This window comes from Chaetodon trifascialis, chromosome 9 (assembly GCF_039877785.1).
Source record: "Chaetodon trifascialis isolate fChaTrf1 chromosome 9, fChaTrf1.hap1, whole genome shotgun sequence".
Taxonomy (NCBI): domain Eukaryota; kingdom Metazoa; phylum Chordata; class Actinopteri; order Chaetodontiformes; family Chaetodontidae; genus Chaetodon; species Chaetodon trifascialis.
Genome location: NC_092064.1, coordinates 17,011,448 through 17,024,873, shown reverse-complemented (window position 1 = coordinate 17,024,873; position 13,426 = coordinate 17,011,448). Strand labels below are relative to the sequence as shown.

Here is a 13,426-nt window from a genome sequence, read left to right as displayed (position 1 = left end):
TTCAGGGCAGCATCCTCCACTCCGTATCTGTTGAGTTTGGCAATCAATATATGATGACTGACCGTATCAAATGCCTTACTCAGGTCCAGGAAGACTCCAAGGGCAAATTTTTTATTATCAAGAGCTGATGATATGTAGTTCACAAGTTGAATGAGAGCGTGCTCAGTAGAATGTCGTTTTCGAAAACCATATTGATGTTTATATAAAATATTGTTGGCTGCAAAGTGATTAAATAGTCTAGAATAGACTAGCTTTTCCAAGATTTTTGATATGCATGGTAGAATTGACATTGGCCTGTAATTACTGAATTCTTTGGAGTCTCCTGTCTTGAAGATCGGTGTAACTTTAGCAATTTTTAAATCCTGGGGAACAATTCCAGTTTTAAGAGACAGAGAGAGGATGTGAGTGAGGGGTTTGATGATATAATCAATGGTCTCTTTAATAAGAATACTTTTGATGCCATCATGACCATGAGCTGCATTTTTCAATGCCAAAGTGATATTACGAACCTCTTGTAAAGTTGGTGGGTCAAAATTTTGGAGAGGAGGATACTGACCTTTGATCATAGAGCAGGGATCTATGTCAGAGCCATTGATGCTAGATGCTAGTTCCGAACCAACAGATATAAAAAAGTCATTGAAGCCATTAGCAATATCAATAGGGTTAGAGAGAACCCCCTTCTTACCATTCATCTCAACAGGGGCAGCAAATTGAGATTTAGTGCGATTCAGTAAGTGATTAATAAGGTGCCATGTATTGGAAGCTTGAGTAAATTCATTGGAATAATATGTTTTCTTTGCTTTTCTTACTAAGGCTGTGAATTGATTTTTACATTTCTTATAGGTTACAGTATTTATAGGGGAGGGGTTAAGAATAGATCTCTTTAAAGTTTTTTTTTTTTCCCGGGAGTGCTTTTTTAATTCATCAGTTATCCACGGCTTCCCCTTAGAGGATTTATGTCTAGATTTTGTGCTCACCAAAGGAAAAGATTAATCTAAAGCCTTATTAAAGGACTTTAAAAATAATTCATATGCCATATTCACGTCTTGTGACAGGAGTACCTCATCCCATATGACAGTGCCAATGGCTGACTTAAAATTCTCAATGCTGTCTCTAGAGAATTTACGGTATTTTTTTGGCTCATTGTTAGGAATGTTAGACTTAATACAGTTGGAGTGAATAAATTGGAAGACAGGGAGGTGGTCAGAGACATCACACATCAGGAGGCCTGAAGTGACCTCAAATTCATAGGAATTAAACAAGATATTATCGATGAGAGTAGCAGATAAAGAGGTGATTCTGGATGGTTTAGTAATTAGAGGGAAAAAATTTAAAGAATAAAGTGCATTTAAGAAATCAACCGTTCATGTAAGATCACTTTTGAGCAAATTAATATTATAATCACCAAGTAGAAAACATATTTTTCTTTCTTTGGTTATTATTTCAAGAGTGGAATAAAGAGTGTCAATAAATGTGTTGATGTCTGAATCTGGTGGTCTATAAATGCAACCAATCAGAATGCTATCACCATTAAGTTGCTGACATGATGGAATTTCAATAAATATAGACTCTGTGATAGTGGTGTCAAATTCAGCACTGAGTTCTTCTCTAGAAACAGCATTTAAGGTATTCAAAACATATAATGAGACACCCCCTCCTCTTCTGTTATTTCTACAAGAATGAAATGCTAAATAATTAGGCAGGGGGAATAAATTAGATACGTCATCGATCAGCCAAGCCTCTGAAAAGGCCAGGGCTGAAAAAGGAAAACTTAGAGTAGACAAGAAAGTTTTAAGTGCGTCATAATTTTTGGACATACTACGAATATTCAAGTGGCAAGTAGAGAAAAGATTTTTATAGAGGTTCAGTGTTTGATACAGTGTATTCACTTGTACTTCCGAGTAATAATTGCAGGACAATTTTAATGAGTTTAAGTTAGATTGATTGACGTCAGGATTAAAGAAGGTATCATAGATGTCCGTGTTCTGCTCAAACGGGTTGAATACTAAAGAGTTCATGTCAGTGGTGGTGGGTAAGTTAACAGAAGCCATAGAGATATTTAAGAAGCTTGTTATCAGATCGACACAGACTCACGTCTTGAAAACTGTACGTCCGCTGGTTGAGTAGGCCTACATCCGATGTTAACTGGATCTTCCATTTGTCCCAGACAGTTGCAAAATCATAGTCCATAATCAAACGCCACAAAAAATAAAATAAAATAATAGGTCCACATATCCACAGCTCACATCTTGGTTTTGTTCTGATCATCATTTGTACAAGTCCAGTTCATTAATTTCTTTCACCATCACTACTCTTTCCTCCTCCGGTGTCGCTCCGTTCATTCGGATAAAAACTTTACAGTTCCGAGTCCAGGTCGCTTTGATCTTTTTAGCCTTTTTAAGTTGCCGCGCTGCGAAAGCAATGTTACCATTCTTCCTTGTTAGATGCTCAATCACAAACACGCCCGCGCTCTTTAGCTTGTAGCCCTGCTGCAGCAAGCCGACCTTGTCCTTTCTATTGACAAAGCGAACTATGATTGCTGGTGGAGTATTTTTGTTGATCCGGGGGAGTGTATGACAGGCCGAGATCTGATTGCTGTGAATGGGAATATCCATGCTGCCGAAGAATTGGATAACCTGGGATTCCAAAGTCTCCGTCTCGGCAGGTGATGTGTCATCAGCATTGTTTCCAGCAGCGACATTAGCGTAGGCACGGTGGCGTGTTTTCAGTCCGGAGATAATCACATCATCAATGCGGGAGTATTGCTCTACATCATCCAGCCTCTTTAACAGTTCTTTGATCTGTTCGTCTTTCTTCTGTAGTTTCACTTCGTAGCCGTTCATCTGAGCTTGGAGCATATTCACCTGTTGCGTGAGCTTCAGGATCTCCGTTTGTTGCGTTGCAATTTTGCCGACCTCTAGTTGGACTGAGGCCAAAGTTTTTTCAATATCTTCCATTTTAACAATGTATAAGCTTTCTTGTTATTATAATGCCCGGCGGGCACTTTGATCATTTTTTTGATCATCCAACCCTGATCCCAAACGAGTCAGGACACTGTGTAAAACCTAAACAGACAGAATGTGATACTGTCCTCATCCTGTTTGACATATCGTCAATTAAATACAGGACAAAGGCAATATATTTAATGTTTCGCCTCATCAGCTTTTTGATTTTTGTAAATATATACTTTGTTCTGTGTTCAGTTGAAGCTAGGTCAAAAAGGGTTTGCAAATGATTGCATTGTTTTTATTTACATATTTCACAGCGTCCCAACTCTTTAGATTGCATAAGCATTCAGTTCAGTAGTATTTCGTGGGGTTGTCATAGTACTATTTTAATATTAAAGTGATGCATTTTTCAGACTATTTTATTCACTTAAAACATTTGGAAAACACACCACTGCACTTGTCTTAGTTACAATATATTTAATGAGTAACTTATTGAAATTACAAAGGTCAGTGAAAATACTGAACTTCATTTACTTTGTGATGGATGTGTTTTTAATGAACACTTATCTTTTATCGCTGATACCCCTGTGGCTTACTGTTTAGTCTTTATCTTCTAACTGATGTAAAACTCATTCATGTATTTATTATTTTTATTGTCTGATTTTGAAGTTCAAGTCCAGATGAAGAGAAAGTAGCGACGGACACTTTGTGGAACCTCACTGTAACCCTTGGTCTAATATGATGACAAGGCACAATTAATAATTAATAATTAATAAACTATAATGAGGAATGGACCAGTACCAGAAGAATTTAGATTTGTAAGAGCCCTTATGTTGAATTCAGAAGACACAAACAACAATGGTTTGAGGTTTTGTGTGTAACTTGTTATTATATAATAATAACACAATTAAAACACAACAATTCGTTGTAAACAGTATTTGAAAAATAACAAACTAAAATAATAAAGCCGGCAAAAATAAAACCCCTTTTTTTCCAGAGTCAGTGTTGGGGCCCTTGTTGCTTCCCTTTATTTTTTCCTTCTCCACTCAGTGTCAATGTATCAGTGTAAGTGTTTGTCCTACCACACCGTCCGTGCGACAGGAAGATCAGGAGTCCGTCACGATTCTCCCATCCGATACCAATAATTCGATGTGGCTCGCCACCCAGCTCACACTGGGAATCCTTAAATCTTGGAATCTGGAACAATCTCTGGAAGCCTCCCACGAATCCAACAGGAAGCGTTGCAATGGATGGTGGAACGTGGACGCAACCTCCTCTAACGATGTCATCCAACAAAAAACCTGACCTATGAGCAGGTCATAGGAAATCCAAGTATAGTGTTATATTCAAAATCATGTTCATTTTCTAATTCTTCATGTATTATTATCAACCAATAGCAATCACTTGCATTACTGGCTTAATCATGTTCTGAAAAGGTTTAGTTGTACAACAAAAATCTATTTCCAGTTCAAGTTCTCATCTGCAGCTGTGAAACCACAAATACATTCAAAATACTTCTCACAATCATGTTCTAATATTCAATTTACAACATTAACCATTTCAAATTAATAAATTATTATGATTGTCGATAAACAATCAAAAAAGAGCAGTTTTCAGAAATAAATCACATAGTGCACCTTTAAGTTGAGGAACAATTACATTCAGAACAGCAGCTATTGTAGTAATTTTTGAGGTAATATGGCTCAACGTGCTTAATTTTCTCCCCCCTGCACCGGTAACAGTGAGAGATTGCACTAAAAATTATCCTCTTTTATCACCACAATCAGAAATGAACACAATCAGATGAAACGCACCAATATCTTTTTTTTCTTTCTCAACCTATAGTAAACAGTTTAGAAGAACATCCTCCTCTGTAAACATATCATCAATGAACATTTCAATAAATCGCACATGAGACCAAGCAATCATAACTGCTAATGGCTACGCCCAAACTAGCTAGCAAAACTACCGCTAGCATCGCAAAACAGCGTTTCAAGCAATTAGCATCATTAACACTTTTTCCCGTGGCTCTCTGTGCCAATATACATGAGTAACAGCCACTTTAAAACACATTCATATTTAGACATGAGTATCAGCTGCCTTACGACAGTTTAAAACTTTTTTCACTCACCGCTGAATCACTATGTGCACGAGCTTTAAAGAGTTTCACCCCACCAAGTCGGCACAACCACTTTGACTCTCGCGCTGCTCTACAAAGTGAAACGTGAGCATTTTCCAGTGTCTCCTCCTGGGGGCCTACCACACCGGGATTTGATTCTGGTTCACCGATGGGGGGTACTGTTCCATGGATGGCCCTGGCCCGGATAGATAGAGAGCTTTACACCTTGGTGTGGAGCCTCCTGCCTGCCTGGGCTGGGGTGGTCCCTGTGTCAGCGCCCCGCAGTCATGGACAATGATTCCTCTCGGTGTGCATGGCCCCCAAAAGTAGCTTCTTCCTCACCTCGGTTCTCGGTGCCCAGCCATGTCTCCTCAGCGACAGTTAGTGTATGTATGTGGGTGTGTGTATGTTTGTGTGTGTGGGTATGTATGTCTGTCCATGTATGTGCGTGACTGTATGTAATTGTGTATCTGTGTGTATATTTGGGGGGGGGGGGGGGGGGGGGAGGTTTCGGGTCACACTGTTCTGTATCTTTTTTGTTTGTTTTTTTGTTGTTTTTTTGTTGTTGTTGTTGTTTTTACCCCCCCGTGAGGCACTTTGTATTACTATAAACGTATGGAAAGTGCCATATAAATAAAGTTGATTTGATTTGATTTGATTTGATTTGATTTACAGCCGTCATACATTATCCGGAGTTAACACAGCTTCATTTAAGATATTTTTCTAGCATCTTACCCAGTAAATTACGACTCATTTCAATAGTTTCCTTCTCTGAGTTCGTAAGAGACCACAGCATAAACATGCTCCGAAGCAGAATATCACAACAGGAAGTCAGACTACCGAGCCGATCACATGGGGCTCACACAGCTCGCTGATTGGCTAGGTGAGGAAACCCCGTACTAGACTGAATTTGGTCATGTACAAAAGATTTTTTCTTCTTTTCTCCATTTTAACACTTCTAAGACACTTTTAACCGTTTTTAAGCAGATAAATAAACTTCCATGAATTATTTATGTATTTCAAAATAAGATGAATTATTTTACAGATTCTTATTGACTGCTTAATGAATTGTTCATCCCATAATTAAAATGAATTATATTACGGGAGAATTTCAGCAAAACAAACGAGAATGTCATTTCAGGACCTGGGTTACATCACATTTCACTGCCTTAAGAGGTCTGTGTTACATGACTAATGCTCAGGTCTGAAGCAAAGCTTTTAGGCAGCTTCAACACCGCTGATTATCTGTATCACATCATGTTTACTGTTGTCAGCCTGTGGGTGCAGTGTGGAGGCTGTTCGATTCATTGACTCCGGTGCATTATTGTTCATATGTAGATAACCTTTGCTGCTTCAGTTGTTCTCAGTGTTGACCATTGCTTTTATAATGGTTATGTAACCATTATAAATGAAATCGTGTTCAGGTATAGTTAAACCTTTCTTATCAAACATATCACAGGGCATTTGTTATTTCTTTGGATTTTCAACTCCATTTTTGTTGTCCATTGCCATCTTGAATCTGCTGTTTGTCCTCTTCTGTCAAAGTGGCTTTTTTTTTTTGTTCATTTAACATTATATAAAGCACCCACTGCCTGCCAGCAGGGCGTCCACTCTCAGTCGTCTTTACTGTTACTGCCTGCGTGAACTTATTCATTTATTTTGTAGTGCATTTATTAACCAACACCTAAACGTTCTTCTCTCGTGTTGCACAGTGACAGCAGAAAACAGAAGGAAAACATTTGGAAAATGCTTTTATTGTAATTTTTACACAGAATCTTTTTCTTGTACATTCATTCTTTGTTTACTCGAGTAGATCAAGGTGACTTTGTAAATGAACTTTTTTTTTTTTTTTTACTACAAAATATATCATTTTAGTAGATGGACACTCATTTATTAGCATGTTAGAGTGACAGCATTGGCTGCCAAACAAGTTTAATTCACAGTATTATCCACAAATTATTCAACACATTTCCGCTTAATTACGTCATGAGTGATGGACGCTGATTAGCACATCAAATGATTTGTCTCATGTACTGTCACGGACTCAAAAACAATCAACTCATCAAAATCTAAAAAGTTAACGTGGTTTCATTTCCGTAGTTGTACTCAGTCTTCAGTTGCCTCAGGGTTCAGGAGCATCCTTCTTTCTTCGTTTTGGAGCTTTGAGCCACTGTGTATCCCAGTTTCTCAGCCAGCAGAAATGGGTCGAGGTGGCAGTACTGAGGGAAAATGAAGAGAATCCACAGTCATTCACACACGAGACTGAAAGAAATCTTTGCTTACTATCAAAGCTTTCACTGTGCAGCTGCTACAAAGAATTGTTCTGTGTTTTTACCCAAAATACCATAGTTTTGTCAAATTCTTAAATATTTGGAGTTGCACATTAAAAATGAAAGTAATAGATTTTTTTTTTTAAAGATGGGAAACCCGTATTTCATTTGATTCTTGCATGCAAAGTGTGGGTAACCTTTAGTTTCTTTCTGAATGCAGTACGTAGTTAACCTTTCAAAATTAAAGCATTTTAGCCACAGCAAACCCTGGCTATCAGCTACCTGGGGTGTTGATTCTGAGCTGGACTTATCAGGTTTATCCGATATCTCGATTTTGAAGTCCGGAGAGAAACGGGAGCTCTGGAGTATCGTTGCCATCGTTCCATTTACCTCCACTGCCACATCTTTCTGCACAGCACCAAAGAAAACACTCATCTAATCTTTCCAATAACAGATCTTTTCTTTTTTTTAGACGTGAATATGCAGAAATTAAAAAAGTATGACACATGCAGACTTGTTTTCCGCTTATGGGAACCACTGCTTATCAAAAGCAAACTTTGAAAAGCACTTCAGCATTGTCCTGGTGTGACTTTTACCATACCTTGAAACAGTGGTTGGAATCAAAGTCCAGCTGATCTAGGAAATCTGTCACAATTCCTTTATAGATAACTGTTGCCTGAGTCATGACCCGACTTTTGGGCAGCTTAAACATGCGGTAAGTGCTTGAGGAGTAGTTGATGTCACCTGCAAAGTGAAGAGCAGGCTCAGCTGCAGGATGAAGATTATCCTCACATGTCATCAAAAGTCAGCGTGGTCTTTTGGTACCTGCTTTTGCCTTGAGTTCATTGTTGTAGACCACAATGCTGCTTGAAGAAACAAGGTGCGGCGTGCTGAAGCCGACGCTGTGGGCCAGCGAAATCAGATCCTTCCAAAACAGAGAGCCACCCATTCCTTCGCCTGAGCCCAAAAACAAAGAGGTCACAACCAAAAGGACATTGTATGTCAGTGATGCAGTGATTCTGTATTCTTCCCTTTTACATGGCGTTTTTCACTGATAATGCAAAGTGATTTTACCCCACAGGAGTGGATCTTTCTTCATGTGGTCAGGAATGACCTTGCTGGCATACATGTCACTGAAGTAGAGTTCACCGCCCTCCTGTGTAAAATGGGCATGGTGAAAGCCATACAATCCAGTTACTGTACATCTGTCTTTTTAATGCAGTTGGCAGAATTCCTCTGACTAACCTTCAGGGCGTTGTAAGCTTGCTGCAGCACAGCTTTTTTATCGGCACATAAACAGACGACACAGTTACACAGACACTGTGTAAAACCTAAACAGACAGAATGTGATACTGTCCTCATCCTGTTTGACATATCGTCAATTAAATACAGGACAAAGGCAATATATTTAATGTTTTACCTCATCAGCTTTTTGATTTTTGTAAATATATACTTTGTTCTGTGTTCAGTTGAAGGTAAGTCAAAAAGGGTTTGCAAATGATTGCATTGTTTTTATTTAATATTTCACAGCGTCCCAACTCTTTAGATTGCATAAGCATTCAGTTCAGTAGTATTTCGTGGGGTTGTCATAGTACTATTTTAATATTAAAGTGATGCATTTTTCAGACTATTTTATTCACTTAAAACGTTTGGAAAACACACCACTGCACTTGTCTTAGTTACAATATATTTAATGAGTAACTTATTGAAATTTCAAAGGTCAGTGAAAGTACTGAACTTCATTTACTTCGTGATGGATGTGTTTTTAATGAACACTTATCTTTTATCGCTGATACCCCTGTGGCTTACTGTTTAGTCTTTATCTTCTAACTGATGTAAAACTCATTCATGTATTTATTATTTTTATTGTCTGATTTTGAAGTTCAAGTCCAGATGAAGAGAAAGTAGCGACGGACACTTTGTGGAACCTGACATTTCACTGCCTTAAGAGGTCTGTGTTACATGACTAATGCTCAGGTCTGAAGCAAAGCTTTTAGGCAGCTTCAACACCGCTGATTATCTGTATCACATCATGTTTACTGTTGTCAGCCTGTGGGTGCAGTGTGGAGGCTGTTCGATTCATTGACTCCGGTGCATTATTGTTCATATGTAGATAACCTTTGCTGCTTCAGTTGTTCTCGGTGTTGACCATTGCTTTTATAATGGTTATATAACCATTATAAATGAAATCGTGTTCAGGTATAGTTAAACCTTTCTTATCAAACATATCACAGGGCATTTGTTATTTCTTTGGATTTTCAACTCCATTTTTGTTGTCCATTGCCATCTTGAATCTGCTGTTTGTCCTCTTCTGTCAAAGTGGCTTTTTCTTTTGTTTATTTAACATTATATAAAGCACCCACTGCCTGCCAGCAGGGCGTCCACTCTCAGTCGTCTTTACTGTTACTGCCTGCGTGAACTTATTCATTTATTTTGTAATGCATTTATTAACCAACACCTAAACATTCTTCTCTCGTGTTGCACAGTGACAGCAGAAAACAGAAGGAAAACATTTGGAAAATGCTTTTATTGTAATTTTTACACAGAATCTTTTTCTTGTACATTCTTTCTTTGTTTACTCGAGTAGATCAAGGTGACTTTGTAAATGAACTTTTTTTTTTTTTTTTACTACAAAATATATCATTTTAGTAGATGGACACTCATTTATTAGCATGTTAGAGTGACAGCATTAGCTGCCAAACAAGTTTAATTCACAGTATTATCCACAAATTATTCAACACATTTCCGCTTAATTACGTCATGAGTGATGGACGCTGATTAGCACATCAAATGATTTGTCTCATGTACTGTCACGGACTCAAAAACAATCAACTCATCAAAATCTAAAAAGTTAACGTGGTTTCATTTCCGTAGTTGTATTCAGTCTTCAGTTGCCTCAGGGTTCAGGAGAATCCTTCTTTCTTCGTTTTGGAGCTTTGAGCCACTGTGTATCCCAGTTTCTCAGCCAGCAGAAATGGGTCGAGGTGGCAGTACTGAGGGAAAATGAAGAGAATCCACAGTCATTCACACACGAGACTGAAAGAAATCTTTGCTTACTATCAAAGCTTTCACTGTGCAGCTGCTACAAAGAATTGTTCTGTGTTTTTACCCAAAATACCATAGTTTTGTCAAATTCTTAAATATTTGGAGTTGCACATTAAAAATGAAAGTAATAGATTTTTTTTTTTAAAGATGGGAAACCCGTATTTCATTTGATTCTTGCATGCAAAGTGTGGGTAACCTTTAGTTTCTTTCTGAATGCAGTACGTAGTTAACCTTTCAAAATTAAAGCATTTTAGCCACAGCAAACCCTGGCTATCAGCTACCTGGGGTGTTGATTCTGAGCTGGACTTATCAGGTTTATCCAATATCTCGATTTTGAAGTCCGGAGAGAAACGGGAGCTCTGGAGTATCGTTGCCATCGTTCCATTTACCTCCACTGCCACATCTTTCTGCACAGCACCAAAGAAAACACTCATCTAATCTTTCCAATAACAGATCTTTTCTTTTTTTTAGACGTGAATATGCAGAAATTAAAAAAGTATGACACATGCAGACTTGTTTTCTGCTTATGGGAACCACTGCTTATCAAAAGCAAACTTTGAAAAGCACTTCAGCATTGTCCTGGTGTGACTTTTACCATACCTTGAAACAGTGGTTGGAATCAAAGTCCAGCTGATCTGGGAAATCTGTCACAGTTCCTTTATAGATAACTGTTGCCTGAGTCATGACCTGACTTTTGGGCAGCTTAAACATGCGGTAAGTGCTTGAGGAGTAGTTGATGTCACCTGCAAAGTGAAGAGCAGGCTCAGCTGCAGGATGAAGATTATCCTCACATGTCATCAAAAGTCAGCGTGGTCTTTTGGTACCTGCTTTTGCCTTGAGTTCATTGTTGTAGACCACAATGCTGCTTGAAGAAACAAGGTGCGGCGTGCTGAAGCCGACGCTGTGGGCCAGCGAAATCAGATCCTTCCAAAACAGAGAGCCACCCATTCCTTCACCTGAGCCCAAAAACAAAGAGGTCACAACCAAAAGGACATTGTATGTCAGTGATGCAGTGATTCTGTATTCTTCCCTTTTACATGGAGTTTTTCACTGATAATGCAAAGTGATTTTACCCCACAGGAGTGGATCTTTCTTCATGTGGTCAGGAATGACCTTGCTGGCATACATGTCACTGAAGTAGAGTTCACCGCCCTCCTGTGTAAAATGGGCATGGTGAAAGCCATACAATCCAGTTACTGTACATCTGTCTTTTTAATGCAGTTGGCAGAATTCCTCTGACTAACCTTCAGGGCGTTGTAAGCTTGCTGCAGCACAGCTTTTTTATCGGCACATAAACAGACGACACAGTTGGATCTGGATGTTAGAGGGAAAACAGTTTTGTCAACTAATCAAATCTGTCATGTAGTGATTGAGCATAAACAGGGACAAGGTGCCAGGATAATGCACATCACTCTACAACACAGGGTTGTACAGTGAAATGCAAGTTGGTCATCATATCAATCAATCATAGCCATGCTTTAAACCTACAGCACAACATCCATTGAGTCATCTTGTATGCCAGCCTCGTTGAGCTTCTCCATGTACCCCAGGACAAAGGTGACGTTGGGCTCCTTATAGCCAAACTTGTTCCGATGATACTCAATGTACTGACGAGACGCTATGACCTGAAGAAATGCAAGTTAAATCAGTAGAAAGCACAGACACCGAGCGACAAATGCTGTCTGCACAAGCAGGTGTAATCACCAGCTCCTCTGTCATATCGATCCCTGTCACGTGTCCGCTTGGTCCAACCAGTTTACTGTAGGCGAAAGAGTCTCTGCCATAGCCACTGCCGAGGTCCAGGACTCTGCAGCCCTCTAGCTTCGCTGGAAAGGGAAGGCCACAGCCAAAGAATCTGGAGAAAAACACTTCATGAAAACAGTGCATAACCACAGTCTCACTGTGCAATAACAGGATGCACACGGGTGTTATAGCTCTGCGCTGTAAAGGATGACAGACTGAGAAAGACCCTGAACAATACAGGCTTTTTTAAAAATAAGTGTATACTTTCTGATGTGTTTACAGACAGGCTCAAAAGCCATTTGTCTGTGAAACTGTGCTGTGATCATGAGTGGATTTTTGCCAAACTTGTCTGCTTCATGTGGACAATGACTGCTGCAGCGCACATGTTGAGTAATCACTGAGGAATCGAGTCAAGTGCCGTCATTGCTGAAGATGTGTCTGATGCAAAAGCAGAGGTGAGAAGTGACTGCAACCGTACTTTTTGGTCACCTCCGGGTGAACCTGGCTTAGTGCATCTTTGACACTTTTGGGCAATGGGCTGCGGGGCACACTGCAGGAGGGGGCACTTGTTTGCACATCACTGGAGGTCTCCAGGAGGCTGCCATAGTACTTCTGCACGCATGATAAAGATGAGATGGGAAACATATGGTCAACAGCTGTCTTAACTGCACTGATTTACAGGCTGTCATAAGTCTAATTCCACGGTCAGCTGCAAAATCCAAATACAAAAATCACATCCTCACCACTATTACATATTTTCAATATTAAGATTCCGCAGCTCTGACTTTGCTTTGATTGAAACGTTTTCAACTTCAAGATCAAGCTTCATAATCAAACACGACTGAGTAGCTATTATGTAATGCCATAACTTCAGAAGAAGAAAACTTTGTGCATAAACTCCGTACGGAAATCAAACTGAGAAGAAACAAACCCAAATACCTTCACGTTTTCTCGCACGTCGTCACCAGTCGCCATAACGTCGAAGAGCGTCACACGAACACACAAACGTGACTGTAAGTGTAAAAGTGTTTGTGAAAAGCAAACGCCTCGTTTTGATGACAGCAAAAGTTTGTCGGAACTGCCCCGCTATCAAGACCAGCGCACTTCCGTTTTTTTTTTCAGAATAAAAGTGGTAATACAAATAATAAAAGTAAGAATAAGAATGACAAAATCTATATAATAAACGTAATTTTGGAAGCAAGGGGCAAATGCATTAGCAAGACTTTTAAACTATTTAGTTGGCAAAAAGCTCAAACGTAAAATGTGTCATTACTTAGGATTTAAGCAGACTTTCTACGGGC

General features: G+C 39.2%; 2 protein-coding genes across 2 annotated transcripts; both read right to left on the bottom strand.

Annotated features, from left to right (window-relative positions):
• Window positions 1-6,801: 6,801 nt before the first annotated feature.
• On the bottom strand, window positions 6,802-8,642 carry LOC139336945 (arsenite methyltransferase-like). Its single transcript, XM_070971268.1, has 6 exons — window positions 8,583-8,642; window positions 8,412-8,493; window positions 8,163-8,294; window positions 7,939-8,081; window positions 7,620-7,745; window positions 6,802-7,286 (listed from the first exon to the last, which is right to left on the bottom strand). The coding sequence occupies exons 2-6, from the start codon at window positions 8,464-8,466 to the stop codon at window positions 7,197-7,199; spliced, it is 546 nt and encodes a 181-aa protein (XP_070827369.1). The 5' UTR covers window positions 8,467-8,493; window positions 8,583-8,642; the 3' UTR covers window positions 6,802-7,196.
• Window positions 8,643-9,845: 1,203 nt separating this feature from the next.
• Window positions 9,846-13,199, bottom strand: LOC139336944 (arsenite methyltransferase-like). Its single transcript, XM_070971267.1, has 10 exons — window positions 13,065-13,199; window positions 12,604-12,737; window positions 12,087-12,237; window positions 11,871-12,007; window positions 11,627-11,696; window positions 11,456-11,537; window positions 11,207-11,338; window positions 10,983-11,125; window positions 10,664-10,789; window positions 9,846-10,330 (listed from the first exon to the last, which is right to left on the bottom strand). The coding sequence occupies exons 1-10, from the start codon at window positions 13,098-13,100 to the stop codon at window positions 10,241-10,243; spliced, it is 1,101 nt and encodes a 366-aa protein (XP_070827368.1). The 5' UTR covers window positions 13,101-13,199; the 3' UTR covers window positions 9,846-10,240.
• Window positions 13,200-13,426: the final 227 nt, after the last annotated feature.